Source organism: Amphibalanus amphitrite, unplaced genomic scaffold (genome assembly GCF_019059575.1).
Source record: "Amphibalanus amphitrite isolate SeventyFive unplaced genomic scaffold, NRLGWU_Aamphi_draft 000341F_arrow, whole genome shotgun sequence".
Classification (NCBI taxonomy): Eukaryota; Metazoa; Arthropoda; class Thecostraca; order Balanomorpha; family Balanidae; genus Amphibalanus; species Amphibalanus amphitrite.
This window is the reverse complement of record NW_024881836.1, coordinates 278,891-304,522: the sequence shown is the minus strand read 5'-3', so window position 1 is coordinate 304,522 and position 25,632 is coordinate 278,891. Positions and strand designations below refer to the sequence as shown.

The 25,632-nt window shown below is 55.5% G+C and overlaps 1 protein-coding gene across 2 annotated transcripts; it reads right to left on the bottom strand.

The window, feature by feature from the left end:
• Positions 1-154: 154 nt before the first annotated feature.
• Positions 155-23,889, bottom strand: LOC122388988 (hemicentin-2-like). Of its 2 annotated transcripts, none has more exons than XM_043380613.1 (10): positions 23,739-23,889; positions 9,041-9,236; positions 6,913-7,364; positions 4,576-5,712; positions 3,830-4,335; positions 3,291-3,469; positions 2,682-2,851; positions 2,140-2,341; positions 1,482-1,777; positions 155-1,215 (listed from the first exon to the last, which is right to left on the bottom strand). In XM_043380613.1, exons 1-10 carry the CDS (start codon positions 23,767-23,769, stop codon positions 1,055-1,057), a joined length of 3,330 nt encoding a protein of 1,109 aa, XP_043236548.1. In that variant the 5' UTR covers positions 23,770-23,889; the 3' UTR covers positions 155-1,054. The 2 variants fall into 2 exon arrangements, with proteins under 2 accessions (XP_043236548.1, XP_043236549.1); XM_043380614.1 differs by having other exon boundaries at positions 1,482-1,774.
• Positions 23,890-25,632: the final 1,743 nt, after the last annotated feature.

Here is a 25,632-nt window from a genome sequence, read left to right as displayed (position 1 = left end):
TATCAGCTCCGTACGTACTACGTAATCACATGTCGAATTAGTATTTAATATTGGATAGTTTAGTCCAACAGGCAATCTGATTTGAAAGCGAATGTCTACATTGGATAGTTAAGTCGGTTAAGTCCAACTCGTAATCTGATTTGAAAGTCCCGGCGAATGTCTATCATTAAAATGTATTCAGAGTTTCTTGCGACCCTTGCGACTTGGCTAGCACGGCTCTGTCCAGTCCAAATGACAACCGAAACCGATGAGGCCCGGCTCTACACATCACGGCACGGTACGCTGCCACACAAACCGACAAATCAACCATACGTGCTAACAACACAGACACAACTTCAAATCCAGATTAGGTGACACAAAGGTAAGGCATGAGGATGAGTTCCTTACATGCATTAAACGGAACGAGTTGATGTAATTAAATAGTGGGCTTTAAATACTGATGAGCAAATGGCTCAGCGATGTAGACATAACATCTAGAGAAAATAGCTTAAAGAAATGCGCGAGACAATTATGAAAATGGCATACGAAAATTACAAGTTAAAAGTTACAAGACCGTCAAAGGAAACTTGAATTTTAAGCGAGAGATTCAAGGAAACATTCATGCCACACACATAGACTAATGAGCATATATACATATGAAGTCGAGTGGCATTGCAAAACCAACGCATCGAATATAATACTGCAAGCAGAACACAAAAGCAATACTTAACACCAATGCGACCCATCAAGGCTTAGGCGCCAAACACCACAGGTCAAGATCGGGGCTAAACACTTTCGTCGCACTTGTTCTCGCTCCGAGCGTGAGCTAACCGGTCAGCGTGATCACACTCGTCACATCTTCTAACGTGCTTACAATGTCACATTATCAAAGGCACAATAACATTACAAACACTCCCCATCGTAAAACATAACAAGTGATCTGGTCAGGTCTCGACTTTGAGCGGTAAAACAATATCACAATGAGCTCTGCTCGGGGCTCCCGGTAGCTGAGTATGGCCCTCTCAGTTGTCCCGCCGACCGCAGCGGTGCGCTGCTGCCATCTGTCGCGCTACCACTACACTATGATTTCCCGTATGACCCGCCGGGGCCTGGAGCTGGGGGTCGAGAGGCCGCTCTCCAGCGACTCGTCGAAGGAGGGCGGCTGCGGCACTCCGTCGGCCTCTGCACGGCCGCCGTACGGGTCAGGCATGCCCGACACGCGGGTCAGGCCCACCTCTGCGGGACGGGACAGAGGTCAGCTGCACAGAAGTCGAGGTCACAGTCAGCCGGTCAGTAACTGCCGGCTAGTCTAGGCAATTCATTGTTCAGCTAGTTAGTTAAAGTCTGTTGCTGAAGGAGATGTCAGGCCTGGGTTGGATACAGAGAAATCCACTCGAGAGCGGGTGTCTGTCGGGCTGCCTGATACTGCAGGGCGACCGGACGATTCACCAGTCTGGCAACACCATGAAGTGGGGGGGGGGGGAGAAGCCAGGCCCACTCACCATGTGTCGGCTCGGCGGGCCGGTACACAGCCTCCTGCAGCTCCCGGTAGGCGGCGCCGTAGTCGCCGTAAGACGGCGGGTAGCGGCCGGCCGGCTCGACGGGTCCGATCCCCGGCTCCGTGGCCTGCCACAGCGAGTCCTGAGAGTGCGCCGAGCCGCCCCCGGCCGAGCCACTGTTGGAGTGACTCGACTCGTAGAGGACAGGCCGGGGCGGACCGCCGACCGGCAGACCCTCCAACCGGCCCGCGGAGAGGTAGGGGTGCGGCGGCGCGCCGGCCGATACTTTATGACGGCTGCTGGCGGCGGGATAGGGGGTTAGAGGCGGCACCAGCAGTCACAGACACCTCACAGCGACCAGCAGACAGACACACAGACACCTCACATGAAGGGGATGCGGTCGGACAGATACAGCCGAACCGCGTGTAGCGAAATCATAGTAGCGGCTAGACACACCTACACTGAGCTGGTTGGCATCGGTCATTAAGTAAAGCCTCTCGACAGACCGCTGAGCTAATCACAACAACAGAACAGGAGGCACCAATACACCCACAGACTACATACTATCCAGGTCACAGAGACATTAGGCCTACCCCGCGCCCATGCCTCGACTCTGCTCGATCCCACTGTCCCCGAGTCCCCGGTCCCGTCGGACACTCACTAGGGGTCGTCTGTGTAGGCGGCGGCCGCCTTGGCTCGTGCCGCCGCTGCCGAGGAGGCCGTGGACCGTCCTGAGGACCGTCGGCAGCAGCAGATGAAGAGCAGTACGAGCAGCGCCACGCCGGCCGTGGCCGCCACGGAGGCCAGGATGATGGTGGTCACCTGACTGCCGCCGGCCGCAGACAGCAGCGCGCCGGCCGGCACTGAAAAAGGTAAAACAGCGGTAAAGACACTGGAATACACGGCATGGATTGGTAAGGAGTCGTGAATAACACGGACACGGTAAAGTGAGGACACTGAGACAAATGCGCGACGAGAAAGGGGCGGGTCAGTAGTTAAGCGGACGACCGTGCTCCATCCATCCACCCAAAGTATTCTGACCACTATGCCGCACCGATTCCGAATAGTGCGTGCGGCAAGGCACTCAGTCGCTGTCACTGAGCTGCTGCCACCCAGCTCCTATCACCCAGCCTCTGTCACACAGTCGCAACCACCCGGCCCCCGCCTGCTGCCACCCAGCCGCAGCTGGCCGTCCGTCCTTACCATTCTCGGCCTCCACCGTCTGGCCGCAGACAGTGGGCTCCTCTCGCAGACAGAGGCGCACACGGACGCCGCTCACGGGGCCCAGGCCGTCGTCCAGTCGGACCAGTCCGCGGTTATTGGCAATGGTCACGTGCTGGTCGGCCCGGCGCCACTCGCCCTCCTCCTCCGACCTGGCGGGTGTCACACGGCGTCACAGATTGGCACACGGTGTCATACGGCGTCACAGAATTGGTGCACGGTGTCATACGGTATCACAGGGTGTCACAGGTTATAACAGGCGACAAGGGTAAGCTACAGCACAGGCGAGACAGTCGTGTGTACAAATCGCACAAACTACTGAAGATGGTTTTCGCACTGACAGATGGGATCAGGTAAGGTATATAACGGCACGTTCACATGGTTTCCTTAGCAGCAAAAAGTTATGATTTCGTTTTTAAAACCACCCAGGCTCGTCTGCCAGCGCCCGAACCATCCAAAAAGTATTCTGTCCTAACTGATATCCAACCTCCTAACTTCCGATCTATTCAACGTACAATTCCATTCCTCGATACCTACTATACCATCCACACCTTCCCGTCATCCACCCTCCTGTCCACCCTGTCGTCCTACCTGACGTCCAGCATGCCCAGCACATCCAGCTGGGAGGTGAGCACGTGGAAGCTGATCTGCCTAGCGTCAGCAGCGAACCGCGCCCGCTGCGGTGTGGGTAGCTGCGAGCCGTCCAGTAGCGTGGTGAACTGCGACTGCTCTGACGGCGCCGAGTCGCCCTCGCGGTTAGTAGCGCGCACCTGTGGTAGAGGAGAGAGGGTTACAGGAGGCAGGAGAGAGGGCCACAGGGACAGGAAAAGGGCGATGCGTGCTAGGGTGTCAGACCTAAATCGAGTTAACTAGGTTACCAAGTAACTAATCTTGGGTGACGACAGAGCTGAGTGACTTTAAATAATCACGGGTTTGACGTAATAGGGGCCAGCGCAACTACGATTAGTTTCGCTCATGCATAAAGAGAGCTGCATTGAATCATCAATGTCCAAAGCTAAGCTTTGTAGCTGCATCATGAGATTGACAACAGCAATGGGGACGTGTGCCCGGTCGGCTCTGAAGTGCTCCCCTCATCCGCGCGCCCGGCGGCGGCGGAACCCGCTACTCACGCGCACTCTGTACGTGCTGTGGTGCTGCAGCAGCGTCACATTACACGGCCGCCGGCTCTGGCAGTCCACAGCCCGCTCCCGGTCGCGCTCGTCCCGCAGCGTCACGTGGTGGATCGTGTCGGCGAACCCGCCGTCGAAGCCGGGCGTCCAGTCGAGCAGCGCCCACGAGGTGCCGAGCTCCGCCGCGCGCACGTCGGTCGGCGCCTCGGGCCGGCCGCGCGCCTGCAGACGCAGCACGGTGCTGTGCTCGCCCTCGCCGTTCTGCGCCTGACACACATACTCGCCGTAGTCGGCGGTGGAGACGGCCGGGAGTCGCAGCTCCGACTGATGCACGTCGTTTCCGAGTGGCGTCGAGGTGACGCCGGCCATAGGGGCGAGCTCGCCGGCAGCACGGCGCCACCAGCGGAACTCGGGCGCCGGGAACGCCTGCATCTGACAGACGAGCGCCGCCTCCTGGCCCACGTCGAACGCCGCCTTGTTGTACCGGTGGTAGACGATGGGCGCGTCTGTTGGAGGAGAGAGTGGTCAGCTCAGACACGGGGCCACACACGGCCAGACACACTTGGCGCTGGAGACCACCGGGCAGAACGACCAGCGGCAGCCGCACATCATGACGGATAGGCGAGGAAATCATAGCTACTATCACGGAATGAAACACAGTATGACCTGTTATGAATGGGTTGTCGATCGGACCGTCTGGTGCCAGTCCCACGGCCACCACCCCCGGTGTGCGGCTTGTTACTCACGTCTGACACGCAGCAGCATGGTCGACTCGGCGGCGCCGGCCGCGTTCTCGAAGCGACACGTGTAGTTGCCGCGGTCGGCGGCCGTCAGATGATCCTCCCGACGCGCCCAGCCGCGGAAGTTGAGCGTCGAGCGCACGGCGAACGCCCCATCGGCGCGCTCCGTCTCGTCGATAGTGACGTCGTACCTGCCGTCAGCGGTCTGCAGCTCCAGGCCGTCTTTCAGCCAGAGCACGGCGGGCCGCGGTCGGCCCTGCGCGGCGCACTGCACGCCCAGCGCCGTCGTGTCCGTCGGACGACTCAGCTGCCGCTCCAGTCGGCCGGTGAGCCGCGGCGCGCGCAGCACGCGCACCTCTGCCGAGCCGGCCGCGCCGCCGCCCAGCTCGTTCTCCGCCCGGCAGACGTAGTGTCCGCCGTGGCGCGGCTGCACGCTGGTCACGGTCAGGTTCTGCTCCGAGCCGAGCGGCGCGTCGGGCCGGTCCCGGCGCCACCAGCGGTAGCGCGGCTCCGGGTAGCCGGGCGGCGAGGCGGCACAGGTGAGCGTCAGCGGCCGGCCCTCCACGCCCACCGGCTCGAACGGCAGCACGGCGGCCGGCCCGGGCGCGTGGCGTACCAGCACCAGGCTGCTGGCGTTCCCAGAGCGCTCCTCAGCCTGCGCCATGTCCACACTGCGCACCCGGTTCACAGCCACACAAGTGAACCGGCCCCCGTCTCCGGCGGAGACCCGCGTCAGCCGCAGCACTGGGCCGTCCTGGCGGAACTCTGGGTCGCCCTCCCTCAGCCAGTACACGCGCTCGGCCGGCGGGTTAGCGTCCACATGGCAGCGCAGCTGGGCGCTGTCGCCCTGCCCGAGCACGCGCTCCGACTCGGCGGTGACCTGCGGGGCGTACAGCACGTCCAGCCGCAGCTCTGCCGAGCGCTGACCCACCGAGTTCTCGGCGCTGCACGTGTACAGGCCGGCGTCGGACGGCTCCACGGCCTCTACGCGGTGTGTGCCGTTTGTGTTGACGAAGGCGCCACTACGCAGCCAGCGCACGTTACCCACGGCCGGCTTCGAGTCCACGTGGCAGGTCATCTCGGCGGGTCGTCCGACCTCCACCCGCAGTGGATTGGAAGGTCCAACCGTGATCCGGGGGTAGTCTGTGCAGAGAGGGAGTGGGGAGGTCAGTATACCGTCCACCTCCCGTGATACCGGGGTAGTCTGTGCAGAGGGGATAGGGTGGTCGGTAGCCGCACATCAACATCGAACGGAACAGGAAGTGGTCAGTGACTACACTTCAACTGAACAGAACAGAATCACAGGTAACATAGGCTAAAAATCCCATGACGGGTTTCGTGCAAAACATAAAAAGCCATAAACGACGATGCGACCGATGCAAATAAAACGTGATTCAGTACAAAAGAGCGGATTGTTACGGATGCGGCAGGTGCTTTTCCCAGGCTCCATCCACCCCGCTCCAGACCGACAAACAGAGAATCGGCGACGCGCCACAGGTCGCAGACAAACGAGGTCGCGCATTCTGAGTCGGCCATCAACCCGAGGGCGTATCGGAAACCGTGAAACTGTGATTACGTTCGGCGTCGATCTCGGTCGCTCGCTCCAGTACCGTAAAGTCATCGCCGGTAATTTGCTCTCCGAGTCGGACCGCCTCTGGCGCGTCTCGGTGCCGGCGGACCGACCGCGGGCGGCTCGGTATACCGGTCCGCAGCGTCTCAACACCAGCGAGCGAGGATGGTTCGGGACGATCGCCGGGACTGCGTTACAGTCGGTTAGAGGCGGCCCCTCCTAAGGCGCGTCCCAGAGGTATCACATTCCGCGCTACCCTGAATCGCGTGCCAGCCCGCTGCTACGAAAATGTATCGAATGTCTTTTGAGGTCCGCCCTCCCACCGCGGCGCGGCGAAGCGAGCTATGGTTTATGGCGATTGAGGGCCCGGGAGGCGGGGCAGCCCTTCGTCGTCGATCGAGCTAATGTCAATCAGACTGGCCCAGGACAGAGGGGAAAACGGAGCGCGAGGACGGGCTGTCAGCCGTCCACAGACACAGTCTCGGCTGATTCGGCTTGGGCTCGGCGTGCCGAGAAAAAAAAGACAACAAAGGGTCAAAGAGACGCCAGCGGTGGACAGCGTAGGTCGGCTATGGTAAATAGTCGACCAGGTTTGCTTTATTTTCTGTACATTTGAGACATTTGAGTACGACATTTGTCTGCATAGGCATGACAGAAGTCAAAGTTCTTCCCTCTTATACCAACGATTATTCACCCTAAATCGATCCCATCACCGATTAGCACCCGTACCCCGTCCCATAGCCCCACCCTGTGCTGTAGGCCGATCTACTCACACTGGACGCTGAGCTGAACGGCGGCGGTCAGCCGCTCGCCCGCCTCCATGGCCCGGTTCCAGGCGACACACTCCAGCTGCTCTCCGTCGTCTCGTCTGCGCGGTGTCAGCGTCAGTCGAGCCTCAGTGGGCTCCGAGCGACTCCGGCCCGGCACCAGGACGGCCGGCAGCGGGCTGCTCTGACCGCGCCGGTACCAGCGCAGCTCGGGCGCCGGGCTGCCGCCCACCGAGGCGCACACCAGCTCGGCGGGCGCGCCCTCGACCAGCGGCGGCGGCCGGCGCACCTCGGGCGCGCCCGGCCGCAGCAGTACCGTCACGTTGAATGTCTCGGCGAGCAGAACTCGGCCGGAGCCGGAGCGGCGCGCGCGGCACGCGAACTGGCCGTTGTCGCCGTCGTACGAGGCGCCGCTGATATGCAGTTCATAGCGGCCCTCGGACGGCGAGAACTCGACCCTGGGATAACGCAGAGACAGACGTCGTCAAACGAACTTTTATATAACTTAAATGTAACGAATGGGAACTTCTTAGTTTCCGAGAAAATGCGACTTTAGCTGCAGCGTTTAGACTTATGTTGCGTAAAATTTACCAGCACCGTTCCTAATTCCGTCACAAGGCTTGCATAGTGTCACCGAACGCCAGCTTCTGGCGCGGACAACACTCCCTATCGTGGACTGTTTTGCTGCCCAAATACGTGCGGCTCATATCCTGTGTAGTGTGTGGCCGTGGGCATTAGATATAACCAGGATTTTAACCCGCGCACCGACGGGGGGGGGCGGATATCCGCCCCCCCTGAGGTTTTTCGCGGATAGCGGGAAAACCGCGGCGCGTAGCGCCGCGAAATTTGGTATGACTATTCTCTCATCAATTTTACACATGGTGTGCAAGTTTGAACCTCCTAACTTTTAAGGTCAGGTCACCAGGTCACTTTGAATGACCCAACCTCAAGTCACTTTTTTGCAACTTTGTCACCGTGCCAGAGCTACAGTAGATGTCGGAGGCCTTTGAAAGTCGCAGGATGTTATTAGGTCATTAGTAGCTACAATTTGTATATCTCGGAATTTTGATGTCGTTGACCTAAGGTCAGGTCAATTTCGCGACCTCCCCATTATAAGTCAATGGGGGAAAAATCAACTCCCTGTTTTTACCACTAAAACGGGTCGGAATGGCCCCATATACCATACATGACTTCACATACGATCAACCTTCACTACCTTGAGGTCTGTTTTGCTGTTGGGCAGCTGTAAGGTCATGTGACGTCATCAAAGGTCACCAAAGGTTTTTTGCCAATAACTCCTTACAGGAACAAGATACAGCCGCGCGGATGGTCTCATTGTTTTCAGCTCGTCAAGACGCATCGAATGATATACATGATGACCTCGAGGTCACGTGACCTGAGGTCAACCTTTGACCTTGACCTTTCGAGGTCAACATATATATCATTCGATGCGGATTGACGAGAGGATCACGATGATGCCCTTAGTTTGTTCCTATCTTGACTACTTCGAAAGTTATTCGAGAAAAACCCTCTCCATATCTAGCGCCGCCATTTTGACTTTTTCGACCCCTGTGACGTCATCTTTGACCTGACCTGAAAATGACCTTAGTAAAAATTGTAGACCTTGTCCGTGCGTATCCGATGCCGTTTACCGCTTGTCGCTATCTTGCTTCGTTCTCGAGATCTCAGGGGGGGCGGTCATCCGCCCCCCCCCCCCCCGTCGGTACTAAGTTGGCGCAGACCCCCGTCGGTGCGCGGGTTAAGAGCACCAGCCAAACCCTAGGTCACGACAGCAGCACCTGCCGGAGTCTATCGTGCGTACAACCGACCACAAAGGCGGGACGATGTTTAACTGAACACCCACCCTTCCCACGACACGACATTGTCGGACTTGCCGGACCTGGGTTAGCTTTAGGTTAGTGACCTGGCCCACTGCAGCGAAGTAGCTAAATAAAAATGGAAGCCAAAGGCACATTCAACACATTCGTAAGTCATCCATTCAAGAAATTATTGGTCCCACGATACACAGCACCGACCAACCTTCAACCTGAACCCTGGTAACACCCCTCGAGTCCTGAGGCCCCTAACTTGACCCCGGCCCCAGCCCTGCCCCGTTGTTGTTGCCCCTTCTCACCGGTATCGTTTCCTGAAGGACTTTCCCTCGATGGCCACGTTGTCCCAGACGCCACTGCGGTGGCTCCAGTCGAACGAGGCCTCCCTGGGGTCCACCAGAGCCGGGTCGAACCGACATCGGAGCACTGCATCCCCTCCATCGGCTACATCCACCACCGTGGCCGCCTCCTGCGCACCGGCCGCCCACACCAGCAGGCCTGCAACACAGAGAACAACGGGGCTGAAAGACGTGGGACGACACAGCGCAGGGCGCGGGCCTGCAATGAAGAACAGCATGGCTAAATGACGCGGACGCACCACGGAGCAGCGCAGTTCCGCACAAAGCTTTCAATCTAAGTACTCCACACATAGCAGCGTCGGGCGGCGAAGCTGGCACGCTCCTCCCAGGCCCTGAGGCGGCAGCAGGGCAGTTAGCTACTCTTGGGCACGGCCGTCCGCTCATCAGACGCATTCCTGCCTCGGGGCGGCACCGGTCCGCACTCAGCGCGGACGCCGAGTGAAGAGGAGAGCAGTGCTGGACAGGGGAGTGGCGAGCTGTTCAGAGGGATGGGTGATAAGATAAATCGAGGATGTTTAGGCGCGAAATTATGTATAGTTCGCTTCGCATGTAACTTTATAAGAACACCAATACAATTAGTTAGCATCCTGTTGCGAGATCGAATCATAGTTAATGAAATAGGTCCCGTTTCTTCGTAGTTATTTGGTATCAACACTCCCCACGAATTTAGTTTCATGCCAGTTCTCAGTTCTCAGAGAACCAGTTCTCTTCGCATGGTTATTAAACTTCTGCCCTAGATATAATCAAAAAAGGATATGGTATTAAAAAATATCGTCTGTTGGGGCAGTGGGCAAGCCTGGACAGAAGACGGCAGCGCGTCCTTTCTGACCATTCCCTATTATTCTCAGTTATCCAGCACATGGATCAGTTCTCGCACGGTTAATACCGAACCTGGGATTAATTTTGACTTTTCATAGTAATCTACAGCGCAACCGACCGTCGGAATCTCCGGTGTTACCCTTCTTTACCCGTTGCAGTCTCTGGTGCTACCCTTCTTTGGCCGTTGTAGTCTCTGGTGCTACTTGTTTTTGCCCGTTGCGGTCTCTGGTGCTACCCTTCTTTGGCCGTTGTAGTCTCTGGTGCTACTTGTTTTTGCCCGTTGCAGTCTTTGGTGCTACATTTCTTTGTTCAAAGTCTCTGGTGCTACCTTTCTTTATCCGTTTCCAGTCTCTAGTGCTACTTTTCTTTGGCCGTTGCAGTCTCTGGTGCTACCCTTCTTTGCCCGTTGCGGTCTCTGGTGCTACCCTTCTTTTCCTGTTGCAGTCTCTGATGCTACCATACGTCCGACGAAGACTATAATAACGTGCTCTAAATTTTTGCAAGCTGCGTGTCAATATTTGAAGAGTGAGCTTGTGTTGCTTGGCTTACTGCTGTTATCCGGTGCGCCTATATAAAGCCACAATGTAGTTGTTGGCCATCAGAGTCGGAAGTGCTCACTGCATAACGAATCTTGGCGATTAAAACATTGGGCAGTGTAGTTTGATTTATCAAAATGATTCACGTATCTGTGTAATAGGTTTCCAGCATCGGCACCTGGAGGGTGCAGGTGGGCCACCGATCGAGAGAAGAGGCCTGGGGCGGAGCTCCACGGCGCGGCGCGAATCGACGCCCCCGCGCGTGACATCGAATTAATGGAGCGCCGCCCGCCGTCCGCCGGCCGCTGCAGTTGTTGTTCGCACGCGCGGCTGAAAAATGGCACGGGCGAGCCGCTGGGGGCAGCGCCGGGGCTGGCGGTGCGGCCTTGACTCGCCGGATCGCTGCGAGATCAGAGTCTGTGTGCAATTAGTCTCCATCGGCGAATTGGCTCTCGGCGCCAATGGCGGGTGACGCCGGAGCGAGGCCACGCTTTGTCGCCGCCGGGAGAATCAATTTCTGGGACAAATTACCGATCGACAAGGTGGCCTCGGACGCGCACTACCGACACCGCTATAGGGGCGGTATAATACGACCGGGCGGCGCTTCCTTTGGACAGCAGATCGCGCGACAGATAGAGGCCCACAAAGACGGCCGATCCCCAGTGACACACCGGGAGCCGATGTCCCTGCCTCACGCGCCGGCACGGAGCCCCGGGAGGGGAGGGGAGGGGAGGGATCCCGGGAGGGACGGTGGCTCATTCTGTGGAGATCCTCACCTGCCCTCGCCAGCGGCGTGCCGGTGGTGGGGTGTATGCCTATTGCAGACTCGAGAGCAGTCAACGACGGCGGAGGGAGCACTCATCGAGCGAACGAGCTCAGACGCGAAACTCGACCAGTTATTAGACCGATGTATTTATCGAACAAGAAGTATATCGATGCAATTACCATCACTCATCGATGTCCGAATTTATCGATGCAAAGAGTAGCTCGAAACTTATGTGTTCGGTAACTCGGAAATCATAACAAAAGGTCACGTGAGCTACACAGTTTATTTGTAAGCACATGCCATTTTAACTCCCGGCGGAGACCTTCCACTCAATGCCCAAATGATGCTGCATAGTGGCAAATAGCAAGATCAATAACTTTGCCTTTGACCAAATTTAAGCTCTAACCCAGTGCGTAACCGAAACGAATGTGTTCCACGACCACAATACAAGTGGGAACTTGGTCTTGAAAATGAGAGCTGCACAAGCAATTCAGCGGTTAAACGTTACAACAGTGTCCACAAGCACGAAACGAGACACTTGTGTCAAGGCTGTCGTCGTCGCAATCGGTCATTTTTAGACGGTGATACTGGGTCAGTATCTGTAGGTGACGTATGCACCCGTCTCGCTGCATTACGATGGGAATTCCTGGCCTAATGGCGGCGCAGCCCCGCTGCCTAGTTCACCCGCACTGCTACTTCTGCTACAGAAGGGACGCTTAACCCTGCACAATTCATAACGAAAGAGCGCGCATTCACGCAAACCCGCGCAGCGTGACAAAACGCTCTCCATCAGTTACGGGGCCGTGCATATTTTCATAGTTATCTAAAGCACCTTCCGCCTGGGGCCGGCTGCCGAGCTGCAGTGGGCATCGCCTTCGGCCAGCCGCGGCCATTCCTATCTTTAAGAATCTTGGCCATTCCCTTCCTCCCTCCCTCCTGAGGTATGATATGGCTCGGCACGGCCGTTGGCCGCTCTGCACAGGTGGCCGCGCTCCGTCTGGGGCGGGGCGGGGCGGAGCGCCGGCGGCGGCTGCTGCGGCCAGGGCGGCCCGCCCAGCGTGAGATATCTCGAGCAGTGCCCCGCACGGTGTGCACCTCAGACCGACACAAAGGGAGCAGACGGAGGCAGGGCGCCGCCAGTCAAGGTCGGCCCGGCTGCAGCGCAGGAGCTGGGCGGGTCGACCACCGCTCAGTCACATTATCTTTGCGTCTGAGGACTTTTTCCTGGCAAGTATGACTGCGTAGTTCAGGCCGATAAAGCTAAGCTGGCTATACACGGCAGCGATACAATCTTAAATGTGATGTATAGAATATCACGTAGGTCCCTGTCTGTTTAGTAGAGCTAATTCATGAATGCTGGGCGGGCTCTGCGGGCTGTGGTCTGTGACATACCTATCCTTACTAAGATGTCACTTCAGGACGCGACAAGTGCCATGGTGCCGAGTGTTGTTCTCCGGTATTACGCTTCCCGGAACTCTCTAACTTCCCTTCTCGGTGGAATGCGGTGCCCATCTGGCGGGCGCGGCGGGGTAGCCGGCGTCCCCTCCCTGAGAGGTGTTCCTCTCGGCCGGCGCCCGCGGCCCTGCCCCAGGCCGCCACCTGTGACCGAACGCACACACGCGGCGTACCCACCGCGCCGAGCCGGCACGACACGCAGTCACGACCGGCCGCCAAGGCCGCGCCCGAGAGCGTACCGGCGGGGAGCAGAGCGACGTACCGGCGGGGAGCACAGCGGCGCGCCGCGCTGCCGCACAAAGCCGACGCGCCTCGCCTGTGATCAAGTGGCCGCGGAATTTCTCGCAGACGAGGAGCGCTCGGTTGGCGGAGGAATGCCTAACGAGGCGGCGAGGACCCGATCGTCGGACCGCCGCTGCCGGTCGGTGCTGAGCCGATCGGGGCCGGCCGCCGGCGCCCCTCCCGCCGAGCGCTCATTGTCGCGCCGTTCGGGGCCTGTTTGTCACAGGGCCGGCCGGTGCCGAGCGGCGACCGGCGGATTTGTAAGCGGCCGCGCCCACGGCGGGGTGCCATTCAGCGGACATGGGGGACGACGCGCCGGGCTCAGGGGCACCGGTCCGCACTCGGCGCGGCTGTCGCGGCCCGGTCTATTATTGTTTGTCGGCCGTTTGTCGCGGATTTATGGCCGAGCCGACCGCCCCGCGGTGTCCAGTCCAGGGGACCGGCGGCACCGGGCGTTAGGCTGAGAGGGCGCGGGGGAGTGACAGGGAGACGGCCACGGACCCACGCCCGTGGGAGAAAAGCACCGCGGGGAGGAACTGATCTGATACCGAGCATGTAGCTGTGACAAAACAAGAATATTTCGAAAACAACACACTAACATGTATGATGTAGTTTTGAAAATGGCTGAACGAACGTACTTTCACTGACTTGACTCTAAAGTGTCTGATTTCTAAATGGCTCCAGTCGAAGGAAGATTGGTTAGGTATCTTTGACGAGGGAGATGGGATTATTTTTTCGATTGTTGCATTCGCTCAGAGTTTCAGCACTCAAATTTACGCTGCGATAAGGTACAATCGCGATAAAGAAGAAAAACATAACATCTGCAATGCTCTGCTCTGGACTGATCGTTTCTCTTAGTGCTTAACCGCTGAACGACCGCTGAATCTCACTCTCACGGGCAGCGACCGTCTCCAGAGCCCTGGATCTCAGTTTCGGTCCACCTTCTCCTCTCTTCATCACCGCAGCTCTCCCTATTCATCTCTTTTTTCAATCTAATCAAAAATCTTCCCGGTAATCGATCCTTCTTTCTCTCCACTTCCCACTTCGCCACCGTCCCCTCTCACTGGAGATTCCCAGACGGTGTGGCGGCGCACCACGGGGTGCCGGCCAGTGACGCCGCTCCGCTCCGGTCCGGTCGGCTCGGATGCACCCTGGGTCCGGCCCGCCTCGGCATCTGCCGGAGAGCGAGCGGTCCGGCCGGCCGGCGGCGCCGATCATACCGTGACGCAGTCAGCGCCAGCGCCGGCGGCCGGCCTATGCCGCGGTACAGCGACCGCCAGTACACAGCAGTCCCTCCGGCCGATACATAGTCACATTTCCATCAGATACACGGCCTACCATACGGCCGATACATGCCGCCCATACGGCCGATACGTAACTAGCCACATTTCCGCCAATACATCGACTACGATCCACCCGATGCACCGCGACTCCTCCGGCAGATACATAGCCGTCTCTCCGGCTGATAGCCTCCGCTCCGAGCCGCGACCAGGCAGCAGTCGGCCGGGTTTGTATAGACAAATTACCGGTACCAATTACTGCCTGGAGGCAGGCGAGCCGGGCAGATGGTCACGTGAGCTGGGTTGGGCTCCTAACCGCCCGTGACCGCCCGAGAGCAGACTACGAGCACAGAGTCTGGCGCCGCCATCAATGCACGGTCATATTTCAGACGAATGGCTGCCTCTGGGCGCAGCACACCTCCTGCTCCACTCTGATCAGTACTGCAGCAGCCTAGCCGGCCAGCCGGGGTGCGGCGACCCCGGCCACACCGGACTCAGGACACAGCACAACAATCACTCTCTGTCGCCTCCCACGGAGGAGCACGCGGCACGCCAGAAAAGTGCCGTTATCTGCGCCTCCAAACTCCGCGCGCCGTCCACGCATTCCATTTGTGTTCGACCCAGGAATGCAAATTCGGCGCCGGCGGCGGCGACGTCTCACTAAATGAGCCGGCTGGCCCGGCCGACCGGTCGCCGAGAGGAGGACTTGGCTGCCTGGCGGGCGGCAGTTCTGTGCGTACCCGGTCCCCACGGGTCGTCGCGGGCGACAGATGCCGCGGTGCGGACACCGGCCTCTGCTGGCACAGCCGTGACTGGCCGGCTCTGAGGCGCCGGGGGCACCCGTGACAGCCGGGTCTGAGGCCCCAGGGGCACCATGACTCGAGAAACTGGCGACGATTGGCCGCCTTTGTTTCCAGGAATGAAATGGCGGCTACCGCGAGCGTGGAGGGTGCCGCGGCTGGACACTCTGAACAGTGAACAGGGCACCGGACTCGACGGGACAGAGGGTGGCACGCCTGGACACTTAGGAGTTAGGACAAGGCACTGAGGACTCTCGGGTAATCTCGGCGCCCAATCGAACCGCTGCCTATTGTTCACAGCAGTTCTCATTCTGCATCAAACTCATTTGGGAGCACTTTTCATTTTTCTAGTAATCTGCAGTGCTACCGGCCGTTGTATGTAAGCTCTGGTGCTACCCTTATTTGCCCATTGTAGTCTCTGATGCTATCTTTTCTAAGTTTCTTGCCCGTTGCAATCTCTGGTACTACCCTTCTTTGGCCGTTGCAGTCTCTGGTGTTATCTTTCCTTGCACGTTGCAGTTTCTAGTGTTATCTTACCTTGCCCGTTGCAGTCTCTGGTGTTACCCTTCTTAGCCCGTTGCAGTCTCTGTTGTTACCCTTCTTAGCCCGTTGCAGTCTCTGGTATCACGCTCTTTATCGGTGTCAGTCTCAGATGTTATAGGTACTAAATAGGCACTACTTCGCCCGGTGAATTCTCCTGTGCTACCCTTCTCTATTTGTTGAACTCTAATGTTAGCGTTCTGCATCCATTGCAGTCTCTGGTGCTGTCGCCTTCCATCAGTTGAAGTCTCTGGAGCTAGCGCTCTCCACCCACTGTCCCTCCCGCTTCCCTTTGGGTTTTATTGAAATCTCACCACTATCCATTCACTGAAGTCTCTCGCGCTACTCTACATTTCTTTTACTGAAGTTCGATGCTAACACTCACCATCCGCTGCAGTTTCTTGTACTATTGCGCTCCATCCGTTGAAGGATCTAATGGCGTGCTGCAACTTTTGTCAATATCTGCGTGCCAATATTCGAAGTATGACTCGTACTGCTAGAGCTGCAAAGTGCACGGACTGTCATCTTTGTCAGTGTGCGTAATGTCACTAATTAGTCGTTGGTAATCGGATTCCAGTGCCAATGTGCCAGTTCCATCTTTTTCAAGAATCTCGTTGTAAAAAAAAAAAACTTGAAAATGTAGTCAAAATAGGTAAATCATGAATCTCTGTAATGAATCATTCTAGTATTCGAATCGAGCGGATATGCTAAACGGTTTATCCGTAAGACCTTCCGACCTTCCCTTCAGCAGAACGAAAGGGAAATGTACAACACAGCAGCATCGGAACCGTTCAAACACCAACCGACTACAGCCAAACAGCCTTCTGCGACACAGGGCGGCCACATCAACCAGGGTTGGTGACGAGCAGAACCACCGCCGACAAACGCATAATGGAGAGCAAACAGAAAAACACGTGTGTAAGGCCCACTCCGCCGGCGCGGCGGTGGGCGGGGCGACCCGGCGGCTATTGCCCTGTTTGTTTGTCAGTCCCTCCGTCCCTCGGCTCCGTAGCTCGACAAGCAGTGGAGAGGGAGGGGCAGCGTCCGCTGGAGACCGGCAGTTCAGTCATCAGTAGGTACGCATCGAAGCACTGACCGGTCCCGAGGCGATGCCTGGGAACTGATCCGGCTTTGTCCCGGGGCTAACTCTAGGAGCTGTCCCGGGCGATCGTTCAGAACTGTTCCAGGCGATCTAAATATGAGAACTGGGGCATTCCACGATAGATCGTACCACTTTTTTCCAATTTGACACCCTCATCTCTCGGAATTTGACGAGAATTGGTATCAGGGGTAATCAGGGGCTCTGAATCCACCTGTAACAATTTCAGGCTTATCAGATAAGTATTTTTTGAGTTATGGTGTATAACATTTTTTGGATCTTGCTTTGCAGCGCTAAGTTTGGCGGGCTGTAACTCTGAGACGGATTATTCAAATGCCAAATGTTATATAACATTGAACTTGCAATGAAACAGATATTAATATGTATTTTTAAAATTTCGAAAAATACGCTATTTTTGATGTATGACATATCGAGTTTTCTTTCATTTGTATTTTTTGGACTTTGGGACCAATTTTTTTTGAATTTTTATTTCTTTAAAAAGATATTTGGCTCATTGTTAAGAAGTATGCAAAAAATTAGGAAGGTGTTCTTTCTATAAATGTATTTATTTTACGTCACGATAACGGTTTCGAATGGCGATTTCGGGAGGGGAGCTTATAAATGGCGTGGTAAAGCTGCCTGGTGACATCACGGGTTACTGAAATTTCAATTTAAGTCTGAGTCATCTGAAAAAAGTGAAAAGAGGGTTCATCCAACCCTCTTTCCTATAAGCGCGAGGGTGAAAAAGGCTGTTTGGTTATGACATTGTTTTGGACACCAATGACCATAGCTGTCCGAGATGAAAGTTACAGGACGCATACATGGTGTCCTCCAGAGGTCTCACAACTTGTATATCTGGGACTTTTTAAGGTTACATGAGGTCAGGTCGGTCACGTGACATCACTGTTATAAATCAGTGGGGAAATATAAAAAACTGTTATTTTGGCGCCGAGAATGATCTAAAACACTCTCACGTACATGGTATCGTGATTTCATGCACTCCTTGCAATGTCCAATGCTTTACTTTTGCATTGTTAACCTTGCGTGACGTCATTTATGACGTCACTAGGGTCGCACGAGTTTTTCGTCAAGAACTCCCGATCAAATGGAGCTAGAGAGTCGGGAAAGCCACCAATGGACTCGGGAAGACCTTCCGAATCGAATGATATGCCATATGATACCCTTTGCCCAGCTTCGTGACCTGAGGGGCTCTGACCTGACCTTGACCCGAGGTCAACTACTTAAGTTGACCTCACCCTAGCAAAAAGTATACCATTCGATGCACCTGAGCTAGGCGAACACAATGATGCCAAAATCGCGGCTCTGCGGCCATTTTTTGCGAAGTTATTTACTAAAAACCGAACCCGGAACTTCAGTCACGTGACCTGACCTCAGACGCCACCGGTTAACATAAGACCTTAAAATCGGGTACCAATCGTTGCGACTTGTAACGGCACACACGCTCGTTTTTTTTCCGCGAGGCTCTAGCTCTATCAGAAGCGAAACGGCGTGCTGGGGTCGTATCAACCCCTCCGAAACCCATTTTGTTTGCGGGAAAATGAGGAACTTATAGAAAGAACACTTTTCTATTTTTTTGCATGTCGATTTGCAATGACATGAAGTTTATTTTTGAAAAATAAAAATGTGAAAAATTTTGGTCCCAAAAGTCATTAGAGGCAAATGAAAAAAGATTAAGGTTTTTGCTCAACAATGAAAATTTTTCTTTGGAATTTTTAAATAGCGATATTAATTTTTGATTCATCGCAAGCTTAGTGTAGTTTACTGTTTGTTGGTTGCTTAACCCGTTCTTGAGTTATAGGCCATCAAACTCACCGTTACAAACCGAAGTTAAAAAAATGCAATTTAATATAACTCAAAAAGTTTTGATCTGAGAAGTCTGATATTTTGCCAGGCGTCTTTGGGGCCTCTGATTTTCAGGACCGATTTTCATTAAAACCTGAGAGATGAGGGTGACGGGCCTGGTACGATCTATCGTGGAATGCCCCAACTATCCCGTGCAATCTCTGGGAACTGTCCCGGGAGAATATTTGGATGCTGTCCCGGGGTGAGCCGAGTCCATACGAGTTCTGACGCCAGGAACAGACCAAAAAACAATTGCAGAGCTTTAAAAGCAGTGCAACAATCCGTATTTTTCACATTCGAATCCATAGAAACCCTTAGATTGAGCAGCTGATATATTGCTAAGGCTTGGTTAACAATTTGTGTGTGCTTGTCTTTCAGAATGATAGCCGTTATCACACAAGACAGGTAATATCGGCACACTATCAGATGCTTCAACAAACCATGTGCCCCAGGAAAGCCGTAGCAGACTATAACCAGACCAATAAAACAGACTTGCCCTATTTTCCTGGCACAATCCGGCACATAACACCCGTACGACAACCACTTATTGCAGCTCCCACACCCGGGTAATGGCTGACGGTAATGCACCGGTCCCTGCAGGCCTGCCGAGCGACCGTCCCAGGCTCCAAGCCGCCGCTACCACGGCCGGCGAACGGCGAACGGCGCCAGGTGCCGCCGGCTGCAGCGGCCCGGCCGACCGACCGGCCGCGCCGCGCTCTGGCCCCATTCCCGTGCGGCGAGCGGGCGAGCGGGCGGCGCCGGCCGGGCCGCCGGGGTCGCCCCAGGCGGGCCGCGCCGCCGACCTGCACCAGAGGCCGGCCAGGCGGACGCCGCGGCCCTGCACCCAATGCAGCGCACCGAACGGCCGTACACTGCAACGCAGTAAATTAAACATACGTATCTTGTTTATGTAAAAATATATCTTATTCATGTCAACCCAGTCCAAACTTCTCTTGCTCTCCCCTTTGTTTTTTTTTTCTCTCTCTCTCTCTCACTCTCCTTCTGTCCTCTCTCCTGATCCCTCTCTCTCTCTCTCTCTCTCTCTCTCTCTCTCTCTCTCTCTCTCTCTCTCTTTCTCTCCACTCCGTATGTAGAACTTCATTAACCTCGGCGTCACCCCTGGCAGGTCAGGGAGCACTATCGGTGAGATGCCGCGCCCCCCCCCCCCCCCTCCCCCGAGTGCCCTGGCGGTGTCACGACACGCAGGCCCCGACCGCCGCCTTATCTCGTCGGCCGTCATTTGACACGTGTTTGCGCGGCCTCCCCGACCCGGGGAGCGGAGGGGAGGAGAGGGCAGGGCGGGGAGGTTTACGGGCACTGCGGTAATGAGCGGAGCCCATGTCCCAGGCGGGGCGACACGACAGGGTGGACAACTGCATCCCCGGACCCAGCGCAGACAGCCCCCGGCGCGGTGGTCTAGTTTCGAGAACAAGTGTCAGTGTTTGTTTTCACTACATCTCCGGCCAAGACACACCCATTCTCTTTTATGATAAACATTAGCAGACTGTACGGCAGACGCCGCTTTTTAGAGCGGTATCACCCGGTGCCAATATTATGACAGTGGCCCGGATCTGGCCGTCGCCAGCCCTCCCAGTCACCTCCCACCCTCCCTCGACTGAGGACGAGATACCACTCCAGGCCCGGACACAATAGCCAGGGACGGAGGGCGGGACGGGACGTGACTTCTCGGCGAATGGACAGCTGAACAGGGGAGGAAGGGGTGCGTCGTGCCGGCAGGATGTGGTCGCCAAAGAGACGCCCCAGTGAGGCTGATATACCCCATCCCAGCCACCGCCGCGATGGTGACAGCCGGTCGACGCAGCGGACCGTGTGGAGTCCACCACCATGGGACGAGGTACGAAACCCCTCAGAGAACATACGGGGTCATCCACCTGACCAACGACTGTATGCAACCAACTGGACCGTGCAAAGATACATGGCACGCAGCAATGCCAATAGCTCCAATCTGGATAGTGGGAGGTTGCATACCCTCCCAGCCTCTCTCCACAGCCAGTGAAAGGCGACGGGAAGCTTTCCCTGCGGATACATTCTCATCCAGCCGAGCCGGGACGCCGACTGACAGGTTGAGGTGCACCTGAGACGATGGAATGGAACCGATGACGTAACTCTACCGGCCTGACCGAGACCCCGCGCGAACGAGCCGCGAGCCGCGGACGGAGAACACATGTCACCCACAGGAAGTACGGCAAGCCGTGATCAAAATGTTCGGCGTCGTGTTCCCATTGTGTTGGGCAGTCTCGGCGGAAGTTTGGCGGCAATTCTCGTCTGGGTTCGTTTCTCCGTGGTGCGTTTTCTGCGGGCCTGTCCACGGTCTGGGATTCCGTGGAAGATTTGTTGGCATACGTGCCGCGCCTATCGCGGCTGGCAGACGGCGAGTATCAGAGCCGTCACTCACCACCTGAAATAGTTATTAGTTACACCTACCCGAAGAACCAAGATCGGCATGCCTACTGACCGGTAGATGGAAGTCGAAACTCTCCTAATCCGCGGTTTCCTATTCCTTTACATATTAGCCTGTGAGGCACGTAGGGGCCGGGCCCGAGAGACGTACAATAATCTGCAGTGATTGTATGCGGCCCAAATGCCCCCCCCCCCCCCCCACCCACACGCACACATCCCGATCCTTAATCCTTCTCCACAGCGCGCGGTCGGGCGACCGATCTGCTAACAGCTGTCCCCGAGGGTGACAGACAGGGAGAGGGAGGGAGGGAGAGAGAGAGAGAGAGAGAGAGGGCGGAGAGAGCGATGCACTCGGCATATACGTAACGCCGAACCGACACCCTGTGACGACAGTTCACAGCGGTTAACCGCTTCGCCGACTTACCAAAGGTAAGTACTTTTTTAAGTCCCATCGATGAGACACAGTTCCCGCGAGTTTGCAGAAACAATGACAAAGTCCAACAAAATAAAAAGGTAGTTGACTAGCTGGGGACATCATATCGAGGTTCTGAAAAACTGCACTGAGATATCTGCATCTTGGATCTCACGAGTCTGGATTTTAACAAAAATGAACTCCTTACGGGACATCGGCGGAGTTTTGGAGAGGCCTAAGCGGTGACACGAAAGATCCATCCAGGCTCGGCGTCCGACGAGGCCCAGCGGGGTACGAAGAGGGCGCGCTAAGCGGCGGTTTGTTCGCCCGGGCTCCAAGATCCACCAGCGGCCGCCACTATTGAGAGTTCGTTACAGACTCAATGAGGCGCAGGCCTGAGAGGCGCGGGCTCCATGGGACAGCCAGGGGCGGCTCCATGGGACAGCCAGGGGCGGCGCGACGGAGGATCAGACCCGATCAGCGGGCGGCGCCAGAGAAAAGGGCGCAACTAAAACCCCAGCCGCACACAGACCGGGCTGGCGATAGAAGGGCGATAATGCCGCCAAAGAAATTCCCGTTCCGATGAACATAAGCGGTCTTTTGTTAAAACGCGTTTGTCTGGAAGCGTGATCAAGGTATTTTGTCCAAATTCACGCAGTAATCTGTCAGTGCACATTCCTTTGGCTTAGGGAAAAAATAACTGGCATTTTCAAAACCACCGGCACTTAGTGCAAGCACGAATATAAGAGATTCCCTACGGCCATCACCTATCCCACCCAACAATGCCCTCATTGCAATGCGAGAGACGAGACGTTTATAATGAAGTATCCATCTCAGGTACGGGGACCCGCAGTTGCTACTGTACAGCGACCCTGAGTAAATTGTCCCAGCACCTTCACAGGAAACAACGATAAACTGTCAGAGGGCACTCACAGGAAACCTCAGCTGCTCTTGTACAGGGACCGACAGTCGATAGCAATGTTATCAGTTGTTACTGGACAGGACAGACGGCTGGAGTTGGGGTTCGTGTACAGAAGCAACTGCCCCGTACCTTACAGCTACATATCAATTAATAAATGCCGCGACGAAATAATGCTGCTGGAAAATATAGGAGAAAAAATAGCCCACCATAAAGGACGTGGTCGTTGAAGGACGAAGTCGATCAAATAAATTGCACCGGTCATAAATATTGCAAGTTGGCTGATAGATAAATGGACATACACGCTGCAGCACGCGGCGGGACGGTGGGCGCGAGTTTGCCATTTGTATCTGCCGGCAGTGTTATCGTGGCTTGTGTCGGCTCCTCCCAGAGGTGGCACTCCCCTTCTCTGTGCGCCGCGTGGTGGACGCCGGGGTCACACGGGTCACCAAAGGTCACTCGGGTCACCAAGGGTCGCACGGAGGTCAGTCGGCAGCGTAATGTCGACAGGCAGCCGGATTTGCGCACAGTGAGCCGCTTATAATTACAACTTTATTTATTTGGCTTTAAAAAATGGGCCGATTGCAATTGTAGAAAAAAAGTAGAAAGGAAAGGAGCGCATGAACGGACTTCATCCGTTTGAATTGAGGTTCCGACACAAAACATAAAAGAAAAATAACCAAACAGATCAAAGATGCGATTTTATTTTAGGACCTGGCCTGGCGCTATCGTAAGGGAGGAATCATCTGCCCCATTCCTCACTAACTATGTAACTATACTGGATACGGCCCTAGTAGGAGCGTCCCTTTAATTTGACGACCCGTCTAACTCCCCGTAACAATCACGGTGCCAGTTATTGGGGTTTGTTCCCGAGGTGAAATAGCCGTTTGTGTGGGTGCCGCACCTGGCACAGCCGATAAAAACTGCAGGGGACGCGGCAGCAGCCGGCGCCCAGTGGCGGCTCCAGGAAACACCCACTAATTGGGTACTACCGCGGTGATTGGAAGGGGGCCGCAGGAGCGGCAGTGGTCGTCATAGGCGCCGGACATGCTGGCCAGGGGTGCCTGTGGTCACTACAACCGGCACAGGCGGCGCCACTGCTGGCTAGAGTCTGGGACACTGGCTGCGCCAGATGCCCATCACCTTGTCATTCGATCGCATGTTTTCACAAGGAAACGGGAGAAGGCCACTGATCAGACGTGTCGCCGCCCGCTGGTTGGAGACGAATGCCTCGGTACCGACAAACTTAACTAGTCGGGAGTCGTCACGGGCCGGCGCGACGTGTGGCCTGAAACACTGACACTGAGCACTGTGACCTAAGGCTTATGATGGATGCTAGTCTAGGCGCAGTTTCTATTCTTATTGTGCCGCAGAGAGTACACAGTAAAACTTATCGTGAAAGACACCTCGAAACTGATCAACAGCCCAACGTGAACGCCCGGAACTCACCTGCCGTGATAAATCCAGCGATCATCTGCATCACTGCTTCGGTTTTCTGAGTCACTTTTTCAGCACCGCATCGCCCAGGTCCGTCTCACACACCAGGCTGCCACTGCGACCACCGCGCGCGGCCCTCACCCTCGGACTGCTCTCCGACAACTGCCGCCCGCCGCCGCTGCCTCGCCGGCCGCCCACCGCCGCCCCGGGCCGGCCCGCCGCGCCGAGACGCGCGCCTCCCTCCGCGAGCGGCGCCGGGCGCTCGCCAGCCGGCCTGCCCCGGTTGTAACCAATACAAATACGGCGAGCCCGTGGGGTGGAGGAGGGCGGCGGCGGCCAGCGCGAATAGTGCACGGATGGTGAATTATTTAAAGGTAGTGTGCCACCTTTGAAAGATTTCCCATTTTATTTTTCCTAGGATAAGAAGCTTCTGTTTTTACCTAATATCGCAAAAAAAAATCAAAAATGGGCCTGGAATAGTGCCTTTTTCGCCTAAAAGTTTTTCGGTTTTTAGATATGTATAACAACTGTAGTGGGCTCACCTGCAAACAGGCGTCGGGCAACAATCGCGAATGCGGCGCACTTGTGACAATAAGCAAAGGTCATTATAATAGTGTTACGACCATACGACGTACGGGAATGAGTTATCAGCTGTCTAATCGTAGACAACACAATGTTGAGCCTTAAACTGTAAGCCCGTATTGGTATTGTTTCTTTTATTTGGCTGTCGAACATTATTTATGGTTTGAAATATGATTTTATGTAAAATAATTGATATGAAAAAGCCGTCTTATAAGTTATGACCCCATTTCACCACATGCAAGTGGCAGAAATGACAATGATCAGCTGACGCATTTTTCTTGGCCGAAGTCAGAGCGCGCGGCCCGACGCACCACGCGTATTTGGAAATTCCGACCTCGACGAGCATCAGAAGCCACCTAACAGGCGTGTTCGAAACCGCAGGAGATGATGATGAACGGGTTTATCGAAACTTGATTGGATGAGCATATCGGAAATAGCGATTTCAGTGTGTGCATGTATTGTTCATAGTGGTGTGAAATGTGGTTGGGGTACGACCGACAACCCGTCGGGGCGAATTTCGCACTGGGGTACTCAAAATTTGAAGAATTTAAGACGTTTCCATGAGTTTTGAAGGTATGGATAAGTTCTAAAAATCCGGTTCTCCTTATCTGGGCCATTAACTCCATACGGTCCAAGAAAGCTGGCACACTACCTTTAAATTTTAACCCGCGCACCGACGGGGGGGCGGATATCCGCCCCCCCCCTGAGGTTTTTCGCGAATAGCGGGAAAACCGCGGCGCGTAGCGCCGCGAAATTTGGTATGACTATTCCCTCATCAATTTTACACATGGTGTGCAAGTTTGAACCTCCTACCTTTCAAGGTCAGGTCACCAGGTCACTTTGAATGACCCAACCTCAAGTCACTTTTTTGCAACTTTGTCACCGTGCCAGAGCTACAGTAGATGTCGGAGGCCTTTGAAAGTCGCAGGATGTTATTAGGTCATTAGTAGCTACAATTTGTATATCTCGGAATTTTGATATCGGTGACCTAAGGTCAGGTCAATTTCGCGACCTCCCCATTATAAGTCAATGGGGGAAAAATCAACTCCCTGTTTTTACCACTAAAACGGGTCGGAATGGCCCCATATACCATACATGACTTCATATACGATCAACCTTCACTACCTTGAGGTCTGTTTTGCTGTTGGGCAGCTGTGAGGTCATGTGACGTCATCAAAGGTCACCAAAGGTTTTTGGCCAATAACTCCGTACAGGAACAAGATACAGACGCGTGGATGGTCTCATTGTGTTCAGCTCGTCAAGACGCATCGAGTGATATACATGATGACCTCGAGGTCACGTGACCTGAGGTCAACCTTTGACC

What these genes read in the sequence shown, in the direction of transcription:
- LOC122388988 (XM_043380613.1), bottom strand. Translation starts at nt 23,769, where the DNA reads ATGCAGATGATCGCTGGATTTATCACGGCAG. An exon ending in ACAGCACGTACAGAGTGCGC is followed by an intron (nt 3,470 to 3,829) that starts GTGAGTAGCGGG and finishes CCTCTACCACAG; the next exon opens with GTGCGCGCTACTAACCGCGA. An exon ending in CTGGGCATGCTGGACGTCAG is followed by an intron (nt 2,852 to 3,290) that starts GTAGGACGACAG and finishes GACACCCGCCAG; the next exon opens with GTCGGAGGAGGAGGGCGAGT.